The following is a 15,158-nucleotide window of genomic DNA, read 5'->3' as shown; positions in this document are numbered from 1 at the left end:
ATTAAAAAGGCAGGAAATACAAGAGTTAAGGTGCCTACGGCAGTGTTAACACAGCCACAGTGAGCATTGTCATGTGTAGTAGCTTTTGTTTCTGTTTTTTGGTGTTAAATATTTCCAAGAAAATTCCTCCTCGGGAATGAAGGAGTTAACAGTGCCACCAGAACAGTACACCAGGATCATTTCTAGCACTGAATCTTTGGTAGGTTGTTTTGCAACATTAGTGCAAATTTTTTTAATGTGCCATTTTCCACCTGTTAATAGTCTTGCTCGTTAAACATTGGATAAGTGTTGGAAAGCCACCTTCTAAACATAGGGGCTATATTCACACAACACTCACCTCAGTGTCTCATTGCATAGGAAGACTGTGCCCAGCTCCCACTCCACTACCACTAGTTGGGGATGCCTAGAGATAGCTACTGTTTTGCCAGCCCCAAATGTTCAAACATCGTAAGTCAAGCCACCAAAATCATGAGACTGCCTTAAAAATCTTGAGAACTCAATAAAGCTGGGTTCTTTTTATTGGCCTTCTGTTGTTTGAAACTTTCGGGTTCACCTTTTCCAGCTTTTTTCCACAGCGATGAGGGCTGGAAACATTATTTTAAAATGAAAGCAGAGATTCTGCTGTGATCATTTGACTCCAGGACTAGGACTCTAAGAAGAACATCAGATACTGTGAGATTCACACAAGCTGGAACTTGTGGCACTGAGTTGCTCGGTGCATTCATTGTTCTAGCTATTTTTAAAAAAGGAAAGGAGGCAGGTCATTGTTTCCTACATGTGGATCTCCATAGAGAATCTTCCATGCGGACACTTCTTTAGAGCTTGTGGGCACGGCCGGGCTAACAATTAGTATAAATGATCATTTCAGTGGTTGTGTCAAACAGTAGCCAGCTGGACAACTTGCATCCTCATACTTAATGTTAAGCTCATTAATAAAGGGAAATAATCCAAAATACTGATATGCCATGGGAGGGAGAGCTGTGCAAAACAGCATTGCTGAAAGAGATTGATCAAGTCTAAAAGCAGACAGAAAGCTGGAAATGCCAGTGCATTTCGGGGGTGCCCATGCTGAAGCAACATGTTACAGAGTAGAGAGGTAAATGCCCTATGATGTTGAGATACACTAAGGAAAGAGGATTCAAAGGAGAACTTTCCTTGCATATTTACCTAACAAAAAGTCTTTCACTTTTCTGATGAACTCCTTTGCAGTCTCTCTGTCAATTTCAATTTGATTCTTAGCTTTTGCTAGTTTCCCATGTAGCTGTGCGCCTTTCGTCTTGGTGTCATCTGCTGTTTTTCTGATGCTTTCAATCTGGAAATATTTTTAAATATAGTGGTATCCTTTAGGGATTAAGTGCCATTGTGTGGCAAACTCATCTCCCATCCGAACATATTAAAACAATCCTTATAAAAGACTCCAAGCCAGGTTCTTGTCTCATTACTGAATGGGCATTATAGCATTAACTTCATTTGAACCTACACCAAAGATTACATAACATGTTCCTCCCATTTTCAAATACGGTTAAACAATTATTGTTTTGAAGGCAAAAAATATCTACAGTTAAAAAACAAGATGTCGCATAACACTCACTCTTAAAATGATATGGACATTCAGGTTAAAGAAGGTTATAATTACATCTACTTCCCCCTTTCTGCTTGGAATTAGTGTTAAAATTATTACATTTATTATTTAAATTATTACAAAGGACAGTGCCAAGACCAGTAGGTTTAAAATACACCTTTAAAAGTTGCATATTTTCATTAATACTATATTCATAATCATTTAAGGCTTGTCTACACTTAAATGTTGCAGCTTCAGTAAAGATGCTACCTTGCTGACGGAAGAGGTTCTTCTTCACCTCCACAAAAGGCAGTATCTATGTCAACGGGAGAATTTTCCCAACAACCTAGCGCTGTCTACACTGGGGGTAAGGTTGATTTAACTGCGTCACTTGGGGGTAGATTTTTCACACCCCTGAGCAACGTAATTATACCCACGTAATTTCCTAATGTAGACAAGTCTGCAGTTGATAGTTTTACTTTCATTAGTAATGTTTCAACAGTTTAAACAACAAAACAAATGTTTGCTTTGCTGGAAGCCATATTGTGCTTTAAGTAAAACTTCTGTGCACTGGTTCTCTGCAATCCCTGGAGAGACTGCTTCACACGTGCTTCAACAGAGTAATTAATCCTCATAACTTCCCTGTAAAGTACTGTAAGTATCAACTGTATTTTTTAAAGGAGGACACTGAGGCCCAGAGAGGTTACAGGGGTTCTCAAACTGGGGATCGGGACACCTCAAGGGGTCACAAGGTTATTATGGGGGGGGGTTGCGAGCTGTCTGCCCCCACACATGCTGTGGCTGTGGCTGTCAGCCTTGTGCATGGCTGAGAGCCAGAGCCCTTCAGAGCTGGGTAGCCGGAGAGCAGCGGCTGCTGACTGGGTGCTTTGAAGGCAGCGCTGCTCCCAGCAGCAGCACAGAAGTAAGGTTGGTATGGCATTGGGGGGTGGAATGGAATGGGGGAGTCATCACTTTTTTGGGGGAGGAGGTCATCACAGCCTGAAATATTTTCAAAGGAGGTCCCTGCAAAAAACAGTTTGAAAACCCCTGTGTTCAATGGACATTGTCAACTTGAAAAATCACATTTCTGTCTGAAAATGTTGGACCTAATATTATTACAAGTATCATCTATGATTACCAGGACAGAAAGAAGCTAGTGAATGAGAACAAATTATTTAAAACATTTTTTCCAGTTTGTTTACTATGCATTTGACAGCCCTTTATGTATAGTCAGTTTCACTGTTTTGCTACATAGTTAGCAAGAGAGAACTGGCCACTGAAGAGATCCTTATAAAATGTCAAAGGAGTAGGAAATCTCATATTTTAAAAGACATTTTTAAAAGTTAAAGATGAGCCATTTAAAGAGTGTGCTCTCAGAGAGTGGATTTTTAAAAAAAAATTATTCATGTGATCTTAAATTAACTTTAGTCACATAAATAATCCCATTCACATCAATAAGCATTTGTGGGACTTATTCAGGTGCATAATGCTAAGGAAGTGGGGATAAGTCTTGGCAGGATCAGGGCCAATGTCTTGCAAGGTCACCTGTCAAGTCTGTGACACAGTCAGGAACAGAATTTAGCTTTCCTGTTTCCCAGTCCTGTGCTTTAGCCACTAGATGACATTTCCTCCCTGATGTAAAAAGGCACATGGGGACAAAAGAGGTAGAGGTTCACTGTAAAAGACAACGACCGCACATCAGATGTTTGGCTTACTAATTTTGACACTGTTTGTAGTGTTGTAGCTGTGTGCAGGTCCCTTAGAGAGACAAGAAGGGTGAGATAATATCTTTTATTGGACCAACTTCTGTTGGTCAGAGAGACAAGCTTACAAGCTACACAGAGCTCTTCTTCAGGGCTGGGAAAGGTACTCAGAGCATCCCAGCTAAATACAAAGTGAAACAGATTGTTTAGCATAAGTGGTTAACCCCACATATTGTGAGAGACGATTCAAAGTGAAGAGGCCCATTAACAATTCTGCAGTCTTAGGACAAGACGGGGGGTTAGTGGGTTACAGATTATTGTAATAAACCATAAATTCCGTGTCTTTATTAAGAGCATGATTTTTAGTGTCTAGCAAAGTTATGAATCTAAGATTGCAGGCTTATCTTTTGAAGGTGTTGGACAGGTTTCCTTTGAGGACAAGGAATGAGAGGTCAGATATGGAGTGATCATTTTGTGAAAAGTGTTCACTCACAGAAGATGCGGTGTTTTTATCTTTTATCCTAATATTTAGCTCTGAGTACTTTTCCTACATCTGAAGAAGAGTTCTGTGTAGCTCGAAAGATTATATAGAAGTTGGTCCAACAAAAATATTACTTCACCCCACCTTGTTTCTCTAATTTTGATGATCTCCCTTTTATTATAATTGTGCAATTACCTTCTGCACATGACAGTTTTGATTAGTCATATCCTTTGTCTTAATTGCTAGACCATATATAGCTGCCAAATTTATTTCACAAAATACACTAGATTAGGTTATACAGTACCTGATACACTAGATTAGGTTATACAGTACCTGATGTTCAGACTCTTGTAGTTGTCTAGTCAAATTATTTAACAACATGTCTGTCTCTTCAGCTTTCTTGACTGTGTTTGTGGAAAAAGGAAGAGTTCCATTACAGTTTGGGCTGCCACATTGTTTGTTTCCATAACCATCTCGACATAAAGCTCCACCACAAGCACATGACAGGTTTCCTGGTAGCCCACAAGTCTGCAATAAAACGTATTATTGGCAAGAAGCAACACGTGATGAGATTTCATGATTCAGAAATGTAATACTAGAGCAAGGCACAATATTTGACATATATAACGGCACTTTTCTCCTAAAGGATCCAAAATACTTCACAAATGATATCTATACAACAGCACTGAGATGCAGCCACTGCTAGGAGGATAGTGGGCAACAAGTCAGCTGACAAATAGCCCACGACACACTATATAATGGTCAATGCAGTGGGGAACATTTTGGACAGTGAAAACTGCTGCTCTTACAAAAGTGCTATGGGACTCTGAGGCCCTGTCTCCAGTCCAGATACAACCATATCAGGGTTGTCTAGCCCAGTTACAGCTGTGGTTCACATCTGAAGTATAGGCTGAACCTTAATGATGTGAGTAAAGCCATGGTCTAACCAAGAAAGCATTGGTCTAACTGAAGGTTAGCTTGGTTATAAAACATGGTTAAGGTCCAATCAATGTTACCGACTGAACCATGCTTGTAACCAGGCTAGACAACAGAACTGTAACCAGGTTCTCTGACATGGCTTTGTGTCCATGCAAAGCAGACAGGACCTCTGTTTTTAAGACCTCATCCTCAAAGTCCCCAAGATCCCTCCACCTCGCAAGGTCCCAGAGCCTGGGCTTCACTGTAATTAAACTGCCCTGCAGCTTGAGTCCCATGGGGGGGCCTAACTGCAGTGTAGACGTACCCTGAGAGCTCCTTTTCCAGATTTAAAATAATTGTAAACATTCTTTTCAAAAAAAGAATTTATATCGGCACTACTGATTGGCAATAGCAAAGGCAAGTATTTTATTTATCGCCCGTTTAAAAACAAAACCCATAACACTGTACCTTTTCATTCAGTTTTTGGATATCTGGAGTCTTGATCATCCTGAGCTGTTCCAATGTATAGTTTTCTTTTGAGGTTAGATTGTACAACATGGCAAGTAGGCCATCCCTGGTGTTTTCTGAGTATCTGATGATGTGGATTGCTCCACTGATTTTCTCTTCAGCAAATGATGACGTTTGGTAATACTTCCTGATGCTGCTGAAGGAATCTACATGAAGAGAAATAGCATTTAACATAGGAGAGGCAGACCATATTTTTATTGTAACTAACAAATACATTTTTGATACATGATGAGGGGCAGTAGCTTCTCTAGATTATCAGATGGTCCTTGACTCTGGATGACAGGGGAAATTAAGATGGGGAAGACAGGGATTGTGATTTTCTAAATCAGGTTTGTGAATCCTTTATCCAGCTATGGAGTTTTTATTTTAGAGCTCTAGCTATTGAAAGCCTAAAAATAGATACAACAGGGTGGTTCCTACGTCGTTTTTGGACATTCAAGATATGGGGCAGCCAAATAAAGATTCCAGTGTATGAATGGCCTCTGATAAATGACTCAGACCAGACAGCTATTTATTTGTACCAAAGGGCTCATCAGATGATGGAATTATTGACTAGATGGAGCGTCCAGTCACTTCTAGTACTGGCCACTGTCAGAAGACAGGATACTGGGCTAGATGGACCACTGGTCTGACCCAGTATGGCTGTTCTTATGTTCTGCTATTTTGAGGTTGGGATGGGAGAATTAATTTTGTCAATTGAAAAACCCCTAAAATTTGTCAGTTCTATTATCACGATTCAGCAAAGCACTTAAACCCATCCCTGTTCATCATAGCACTTAAAAGTTAAAGAGGTGCTTTACTGAATTGGGACATAAATGTAAAACAGAGATGGAAATTTTTGAGGTTTCATTTGGCTCTGGAAAAATGCAATTTCAGGTTTGATGCATTCTTAAAATGTTATTCCCCTGTTAAGCCCATAAACTAGAAAATAAATGCCTTTAAGCAAGAACCTTTCTTGTTTCCTTAGCTCAAGCTTTCAAATTTGTATTGAAACACAATAGTTTAAAGGAAAATTTTTCTGAAACTCAAACATTTTGCAAAACTCAAAATTTTAAGAAAAAGTTGTAAAGGTTTCATAAAACTACAGAGTGCTCTGCGTTCTCCTATTGTGTTAGTGGGTGCAGTGAGTAGAGACTGAAGAGACTTCATTGCAATGAAAAAGTATTATTTATAGGTCATTGCATAGCATCTGTCTCTATTTTAGTAACCAACTCCGGGCTTGTATACACTTAAAAAACTACAGCTGTGCTGTTGCAGCTGCATCTTTGTAGCGCTTTAGTTTAGATACTACTTATGCGGACGGGAGGGATTTTCCCTTGCATGTAAATAATCTACCTCCCCTTAAGGTGGTAGCTAGGTCAACAGAAGAATTCTTCCACTGACCTAGTGCTGTTTACACAGGGAGTTTGGTTGGCTTAACTACTCCCGCTCAGGGGGGTGGATTTTTTACACTTCTGAGAAGGTACTTATGCTGACCTAATTTTCTAGTGTAGATCAGGCCCCAGCTGGATATTAGAGGCCTGATCCAAAGCTCATCAAAGTTAATGAAAACTTTTGACTTCAATGGGTTTGAATCAAGCCCTTGGAGCTTTGACCCCGCTTCCACTAAGTCTTTGAGGTCTTAGACTTTATTTCAAAAGTTGCAGGATCAGGCCCAAGAAATTTATTTTTTAACATTCTTTGAAACAATGCAATAGTTTTAAGTTGATCATAATGCAAAATATTTGGCAATCTCTCATCTGTCTCTCCATGACTGAGGGAAATACATTATAAAAAAGATTTTCATTACAGGAACGATTTACAGTAGTTCAGCTCTTCCTTAACTGGCCTCGATGCATTTGTGAAGTAGAAGGAGCCGGTGATGGTAAACTCTCCAGGTTCTTTTATTTCAGAAGCAGCATCTTAGCACAGGCTTGATTTACATTCTAGGAAACCTTATTGACAGTGGGACAATGTCACAACTGCTGCAAAGCCAAAGCTGAAAAGTTAATTTAATGAGTATAAATAAATTGTGAATATTCATTTAAGGACATTGACGTTTTTGTCTTTCCAGCAACTCTAATTAACCACTAGAATATGAACATTCTCCAGACTGCTAGCCAAACGAATGCTTAGGAGGAGATATATACACTACTGATCCTCTCTTTTACAGGGTCTTGTGCAAAGACAGACACATGGGGTCCCATTCCCTACCCATAGCTCGGCTTTCTAACCTCACCATACCCACATCACACAGAAGGGGAAATAACTCTGATGTGGTGCAGGCACCAAACTGAGGATAGATGGGGAAAAAGAAAAAACAGACTGAACAGAGAGGAAGGCTCACGAGAGAGTTGGCAGTCTGGTGGCAGTGCTTATTATTGGAGCTGTCAGATACTTGGTGGCAGGGCCAATGGATGCATGGGGTCATGACTACCTCAGTAGTATAAGCTGGAGACCTCAATTATGGGTGTTTTATATGAATGTCTGACGTCTGGTCTCCAAAACGTTGAACGAGTGAAAAGGACTTGAAATCTGACCAAACGGCATCAAGGAGTTAAGCTCCAAAAGGACATAAATCGGTGACTTGCTTATCACTTTGGATAAGTTATTCTTTCTTAGCCCCGCTTTGAATAAGTTTCTCCAGTTTCATTGATTGTTGTAAGACAATCTGTGCAAGAAGTGCTCAGTGTGGGACTAGCATTATACTGTGCTGAAATACTAGTGCACCAGCCTGAATGGCCGAGTGGGGCACAAAGGGATGTGGCAGAGTAAATCAGTGCAGAGAAGCTCTGAATCTCAATTCGTTGTTTTCTCTCCTTCAGTTTTATTATCTTTTATCTGCTGTTTCATTCATTTAATCTTATTTAGCTGCATTTTATTCTTATTGAAATAAAACAAGAAACTTTGAATGTAGAGAAGTGCTGATATTTTGCTTGATATTTGAGCCCATTAACTAATAAAATAACAATAACAAACCCTGTTTGAAAGTACACCTATTCTGTAAACTGGAACTTAGTTTACAGCTTTCCAACAGTATTACAGAAACAAGAGTTAGGTGCATTATACGGGGTTTGAAATACCAGCCATAGTCTTCCAGAATCCAAGGTCTTCTTGTCTTGGATACTATTTACTTTGGTCAATTAGTGGGTTTGAACTGTATGTGCTCCACTGTCCTTACTGGATGGACTAATATCTGCTCAGTGTTTCTGTCTCATTCTCTAGCGGCTGGCCTATGAAGAGGATGTCAGCCCTACTACTACTAGCAGCTGCTGGAGATTCTACTTAGCACAAGTTAATATTAAGCATAATTCACTCAAGAATGCAGTCTGAACAGGAACCTCATTCTAACACTGCAGTTCTCTGTGATGTTGAGCAAGTCACTCCACCACTCTGAGCTCTGTTTTTCCCAGGTATATATTGTGAGAATATTCATATTCATAGATTCCAAGGGCCAAAAGGGATCACTGTGATCATCTAGTCTATGTTATACAGGAGGTCAGGCCACAGAACTTTCCCGAAGTAATCCCTAGAGCATATATTTTAGAAAAACAAATCCTATCTTGACTTAAAAATTGCCTTGGTTACAGGATCCACCACAACCCTTGGTAAGTTGTTCCAATGGTTAATTAACTTCACTGTTAAAAAGGTACACCTTATTTCCAATCTGAATTTGTGTAGATTCAGCTTCCAGCCATTGGATTTTGTTTTATTGTTGTCTGCTAGACTGAAGAACCCACAATTACATTTTTGTACTCCAGGTAGGTACTTATAGACTGTGATCAAGTTACCCCTTAACCTTCTCTTTGCTAAGCTATATAGATGGAACTCCTTGAGTCTATCATTATGCAACATGTTTTTCAAATTCTTTAATCATTCTTCTGACTCTTCTGTGAATCCCTCTCCAATTTAACAACATTCTTCTTGAGTTGTTCATACCAGAACTGAATATGGTATTCCAGTAGTGGTCACGCCATTGCCAAATATAAAGGTAATATAACCTTTCTACTCCTATTCATGATTCCCTCTTTTTGCATACAATGATCACATTAGCCCCTTTGGCCACAGTGTTTGCTATTGATATTGACCTGTTTCTTACTTAAATAATGTTTGCATTTATAGAGCTCTTTACAAAATATTACTAAGGCCAGTCAATGTTAAAGGAGGGAACAGAACCCAGGTTCGCAAGCCGTTATAAACCAAGGGGCTTTTGAGGTCTACCTCTGCCTTTACCAGGTTTATGGTTTACATGACTGCTCTGGTACTTCTGTATGAAATTCTGAAAGCTTGAATTTTGGAATTCATGGAATTTTGAGCTAGAAGTGGATTTGCAGGTTAATATGGGAAAAAAATATTGGCGGTTTTAAACTTTTGAGATGTTATGGAAAGTTAAAATCTGAGGGTTTAAAAACCATGCAAAATGAATTGGCAAAAAATTGTGTGGGAAATTTCATGAAAAATGTTCCCTAATTTCAATTAGTTGTTGGAATTCTTACCTTTGTGGCTCAAGTGATTCAAACTGTGATGTAGATGTGTTTTCTGTTGCAGGTTTTCATACAGCTGGTCAGCTTCTTTCCTAATGTCTTCTATGATCCCATTCAGGTTGAGATATTCATCCATTATATTGCAATGTAGGTCCATTTGTGCAACTTTTTGTCTACAGAAGCAAAGTGAAGTTGTACAGTAGTCATGCTAGATTTATTATCAATTTAGGAGACAGATACACATTATTTTAGATGACATCAGTTTATCCTAGACCCGAAGGAAACATTCACTTGTGGCATCATCATCTTTTGGAAGGTCAAAGGACCAGGTGAAAAAAGGCCAGCATTTACATTCTCCATTTTATTGACATTTTCTGTAAGGATGTCATTCTGTGTGCCTCAAGCTCAGACTGGTCATGATAAAACCTGTTGTGGAGATTTATCAATCTTCCATTCCTCAAATGCTTGAAGTAATGGAATTTTGTTAAAAATTACCAGTGAAGGATGCAGACAATGCTCCCGCAAAAAAGTCTGAACACCAAACATCTGGATAGCCCCAAATTCACATGTTCAAATATGTTTTTGCATGTGCAGAGTGGGTAAATGCATATGTGATTTGCTAATTAGGCATTTAACTGCTTTGTGTGTGCATGCAAATACCTGTTTGCAGCATGCCATTGTAGTTTTGCAATCACATACATATCATGATCTTGGCTTTGAGAGTCTAGGTGTTAAAACCAGGCCTCTTAAACTTGAAGTCTTTTAAAGTGCATCTTCTGACTGTTATGATATGGGGACATAGTCACTACCCCACTCCTTCCTTCTTCCAATGCTTCCTCCCAGCCTTGAGCTTCTTTAAACTTGTTCTGAAGTGATTTTAATTGTAAGATTTAGGAGGTGCTGCATTGTAACTTTTCCTCCCTTTGTGATCACCTTGCTCTGACTAGATTGTCAACATGTAAAATGATAACTTCCCCTCTCCCATTATTCTGATGGGATACCAATACTCCATTAGTTTCACTCCTATATTATTAGCTTAATGTCCTGATACTACAATGCTATTACAGGTAGCTTCTGATACTGACTTGCTTGTGAATATAGAAACCTCCCTGCTTTTCAGGGAAAATGTAAGGCAAAGAGATTATTTATACATTCACTGGAATTATGTGCAAGTGTATGCCCTTGTCTACACTACAAACATACGCTGGTACAACTACATTGCCCAGGGGTGTGGAAAATCCACACCCCTGAGCGACATAGTTATACCAGCCTAATTCCTGGTGTAGACAGCACTATAATGATGGGAGGGCTTCTCTTGTCGACATAGCTACTGCCTCTGAGGGAGCTGCAGTACCTACATTGATGGGAGAAGCTCACTGAAGGTAGAATCTTCACTAAGCGCTACAGTGGCACAGCTGCACCGGTGCAGCTTTTCTGCAGCAGCGCTGTAAGTGTAGACAAGCCCTGTGTCTCAGGCACAAGCAATCTCTGGGGTGCTTGTATTTGCCTACTGAGAGGATCGTAAGGCTAGTGCAGTCTTTGTGGGCATCTTCAAGGATTTTGATCAGTTGGAAATTCAGTTTGTATGAGCAAAAGTTTGGAGCTTTTTGAATCTGTATCTTGGCACAATTCAGAGCAGACCTGAGGTTGCTTTAAATTATGCTGGGATGATGGACCAGTCTGCAGCTGACCTTGGGTTTAGGAGAGTGAAAAAGTGTTTTAAAGCAACCTTGGCCTCTCTCTCTTCTCAGCTGCATCTGACAGGGCTGTGAGGCAGCTGAGGATTTGGGTTGTTCATGGGATACACAATAATTTACTGTTTTTAAAAAAAATCTCTTGATGATTTAGGATCATTAATTGACAATCCAGCATCTGTATGGTGATCAGAAACAGAACGATAAATACAATGCACAACTATTAAAGTACAATGGAAGGTTGTTTTTCCAATGCAGTAACATTTATAGTACACTTCTATTTACAAGAGAAAATATTACCGAATGTCGTCATGAAAATCCTTGATGGTTGAGAATGTCTCCAATGAAAGAGCAGGAGTTTTTAAAATTCCTTCTATTTCAGAAATCTTGTCTTCTAAGCCTTTGAAGTGCATATCACAGCTGGGTATTGTGTCTGTTTTATCATCTAGATTTGCAGCAAATCTCATTAACCCCTGAACAGTTTGAGATAGGGTAGTAATTTCATTATCCCACTGATCAAAGCAAAGGTGACACCGAGAGCATGTGGGAAATTCTCGTTTGAAGCCTCGACCGCACTGATCACAGAACTTTCCAGTGACACCAATACGGCAGTTGCAAGTTCCAGTGTCTTTGTCACACTTGGGTTTGTGAGTTCCTTCCTCATTACACTTACACGCTGCGGGGAGAGACAGGAACATGACATTGCTGCTTTTAGATGTTAAGTTATAAGGGTGAAAAAAACAGTTGCTTACATGTAGCAACTGTTGTTCTTCGAGATGTGTTGCTCATGTCCATTCCATTCTAGGTGTGCGTGCACCGACGTGCACGGTTACCAGAACTTTTTTCCTTTAGCAGTACCCATAGGGCCAGCTCCGGCACTCTCTGGTGTCACGCGCTTATGACCCGGTATCAGAGGGGTAGCCAGCCCTGCATCCTCTCAGTTCTTTCTTGCCGTAAACTCCGATGGTGGGGACAGAGGGCAGGTCATGGAATGGACATGAGCAACACATCTTGAAGAACAACAGTTATTACAGATAAGCAACCGTTTTTTCTTCTTCGAGTGCTTGCTCATGTCGATTCCATTCTAGGTGATTCACGAGCAGTGCCAATGGAGGCGGGCTTGGAGTTCATGGATGCACTGTCTGCAGTACCACTCTTCTGAAGCGGGCGTCGCCTCCAGCCTGCTGCACTATTGCATAATGGGACGTAAAGGTGTGTGTTGAGGACCAGGTAGTAGCTTTACAAATATCCTGCACTGGAACCTGCACCAAAAAAGCCACTGATGAGGCTTGTGCTCTGGTGGAATGAGCTGTGATAGACTGCGGAGGCGACACTCTTGCCTGCTCATAGCAGAGTCTGATACAGGAGGATATCCATGTGGAGATCCTCTGGGACAAAACAGGAGAACCCTTCATTCTGTCTGCTAGGGCGACAAAGAGCTGAGAAGTCTTACGAAAGGGCCTAGTCCTTTCAATATAGAAGTCCAGAGCCCGCCTAACATCAAAGGTGTGCCATCTATGTGTCTCGGCTGAATTGTGCGGCTTAGGATAAAACACTGACAGGAAAATATCCTGGTTAACATGGAATTGGGACATGACTTTAGGCAGGAATGCTGGGTGCAACTGCAGTTGGACTTTGTCTTGTAGAAGATGGTGTATGGCGGTTCTGAGGTCAAGGCCTGCAACTCAGAGACTCTGCATGCTGAGGTGATAGTTACTAGGAAAGCCACCTTCCATGACAGGAGCATCAAGAAGCAAGTCGCTAAAGGCTCAAAGCAGGGGGGCCCGTCAGTTGTGCCAACATTAGATTTAGGTCCCAAGGGGGGAGAGGGTCTCGTACTTGAGGAAAGAGCCTCTCTAAGCCGTTAAGAAATCTGCCTGACATATAGTGAGGGAAGATCGAGCTCCCTTGTATTGGAGGGTGAAATGTGAGGTAGCCACAAGATAGACTCTTATTGAAGAAACTGCTAGACCTTGATGTTTTAGAGACAGCAGATAATCCAGAACTGTCTGTATCGAGGTTTGCATAGGTTGCAGTCCATGCTCACAAGCCCAGAAAGAGAATCTCCACCATTTCGCCAAATATGACGCTCTAGTCAAGGGTTTTCTGCTACTTTTTAAAATCTCTCAGACCTGTGAGGAACATTCCTGCTTGTACTCGTTCAGCCAGCCAACCTCCATGCCATCAAGTGTAGCAAGGTCAGGTCTGGGTGCAGCAACCTGCCCTTGTCCTGTGATAATAAGTCTGGTTGATGTGGGAGCTGCAGCAGGGGTCAATTGAGAGCTCCAGCAGGGTTGAGAATCAGTGCTGTCTCGGCCACGCAGGTGCTATTAGTAAAACGTTTGCTTTGTTCTTTTTGATTTTCAACAGGACTCTGTGGATTAGCAGGGTCGGTGGGAACACGTACATGAGATTAGGAGAAAGGCATCGGACAAAGATCCTCAGTCGAGACCTCATATGGAGCAAAACTGGTCGCATTTCCTGTTGAGGCTGGGCGTGAAGAGGTCCACTTGGGGAGTTCCCCACCTCCAGAAGAGAGAACGTACCATCTGAGGGTGAAGCGACCATTGGTGACGAGGTAAGAAGTATCTGCTGAGTCTTTCCACCACTGTGTTCCTGACCCCTGGCAGGTGAGAAGCCATGAAGTGGAAATTGTTGAGAATGGCCAGGTCCCACAGGTGAGTTGCTTCCTGACACAGCTTTGAGGAGCAGGTTCCGCCTTGCCTGTTGATAGAATACATTACCTGAACCACCTCACCCTTTCTATATGGAAGAAATGCCTGGCATGCTAACCTTATCACTGTGAGCTCTTTGACATTCATGTGGAGCTCTCAACCCTCTTGAGCCCTTTCCTGATATATGCTCCCCACCCTCGGTCCGAGGCATTGGACACAAGGGTTAGCGAAGGACACAGGCCCCCAAACGGTATTCCCTGCATCACAGAGTGAGGGTTGGACCACCAGTTCAGGGAAACCAACACCCTGGAGGGGACGTTCACTACCCTGTGTAGGCTGTGCCTGCTCGGGGAGTAAACAGACATCAGCCATGACTGTAGCAGTCTGAGCTGCAGATGGGCATGCTGCACCATGTAGGTGCAGGCCGCCCATGTGTCCTAGCAATTGGAGGCACACCTGAGCTGTAGTAAAAGGTGATGCTTGGATGTCCCTGATTTGGGTCACCATAGAGTGGAACCGAGACTCTGGTAGGAATGCCTTGGCCTGTATGGAATCTAGTTCTGCCCCTATGAATTTTATACGTTGTACCAGTGACAATGTTGATTTTTGTTCATTTATCAAGAGGCCTAACTGGCGGCATGTGCTGACGACCAGCAGCAGACTTTGCTGCACCTGGGAATGGGCTCTGCCTCCGACTAGCCAATCATCCAGGTAAGGGAAAATCTGAACCCCTTGATATCTCAAATATGCGGCCATGACAGCCATGCATTTTGTGAACACCCTCGGGGCCGACAAGAGGTCAAAGGGGAATTGGTAATGAATTGGTAGTGGTCCTGACCCACCTCGAACCTGAGGGACCTTCTGTACCCTGGGAAGATTGAGATATGGAAATAGGTGTCCCTCAGGTCGAGGGCAGCATGCCAGTCTCCTGGATCCACGGAAGGGATGATGGAGGCTAAGGAGACCATGTGAAACTTTAGTCTCTTGATATATTTGTTGAGATTTGACGAAGGTTGAGGATGGGCATGAGCCTGCCCTTTGCCTTGGGGATGAGAAAATAGCAGGAATAGAAGCCTTTTCCCCGAAAGTCTGCAGGGACTTCCTCCACCGCCCCTAAAGCTAACAAGTTCTGCAC

At 41.7% G+C, this 15,158-nt stretch overlaps 1 protein-coding gene across 1 annotated transcript in view; it reads right to left on the bottom strand.

Annotated features, from left to right (window-relative positions):
* LAMB4 (laminin subunit beta 4) overlaps window positions 1-15,158 on the bottom strand; it is a 67,432-nt gene that overhangs the window by 5,195 nt on the left and 47,079 nt on the right. Inside the window, exons 25-29 of the mRNA XM_067563993.1 lie at window positions 11,649-12,024; window positions 9,667-9,827; window positions 5,132-5,337; window positions 4,079-4,273; window positions 1,168-1,312 (exon numbers count right to left, since the gene is read on the bottom strand). Of these exons, the coding sequence (XP_067420094.1) occupies window positions 1,168-1,312; window positions 4,079-4,273; window positions 5,132-5,337; window positions 9,667-9,827; window positions 11,649-12,024 (1,083 nt within the window). The remainder of the gene's footprint in view (window positions 1-1,167; window positions 1,313-4,078; window positions 4,274-5,131; window positions 5,338-9,666; window positions 9,828-11,648; window positions 12,025-15,158) is intronic.

This window comes from Emydura macquarii, unplaced genomic scaffold (genome assembly GCF_026122565.2).
Source record: "Emydura macquarii macquarii isolate MOO-44397 ecotype Brisbane River unplaced genomic scaffold, CSIRO-AGI_Emac_v2 contig_2636, whole genome shotgun sequence".
Taxonomy (NCBI): domain Eukaryota; kingdom Metazoa; phylum Chordata; order Testudines; family Chelidae; genus Emydura; species Emydura macquarii.
Note: the sequence above shows the minus strand (reverse complement) of the source record. Positions and strands in the feature narration are given on the sequence as shown.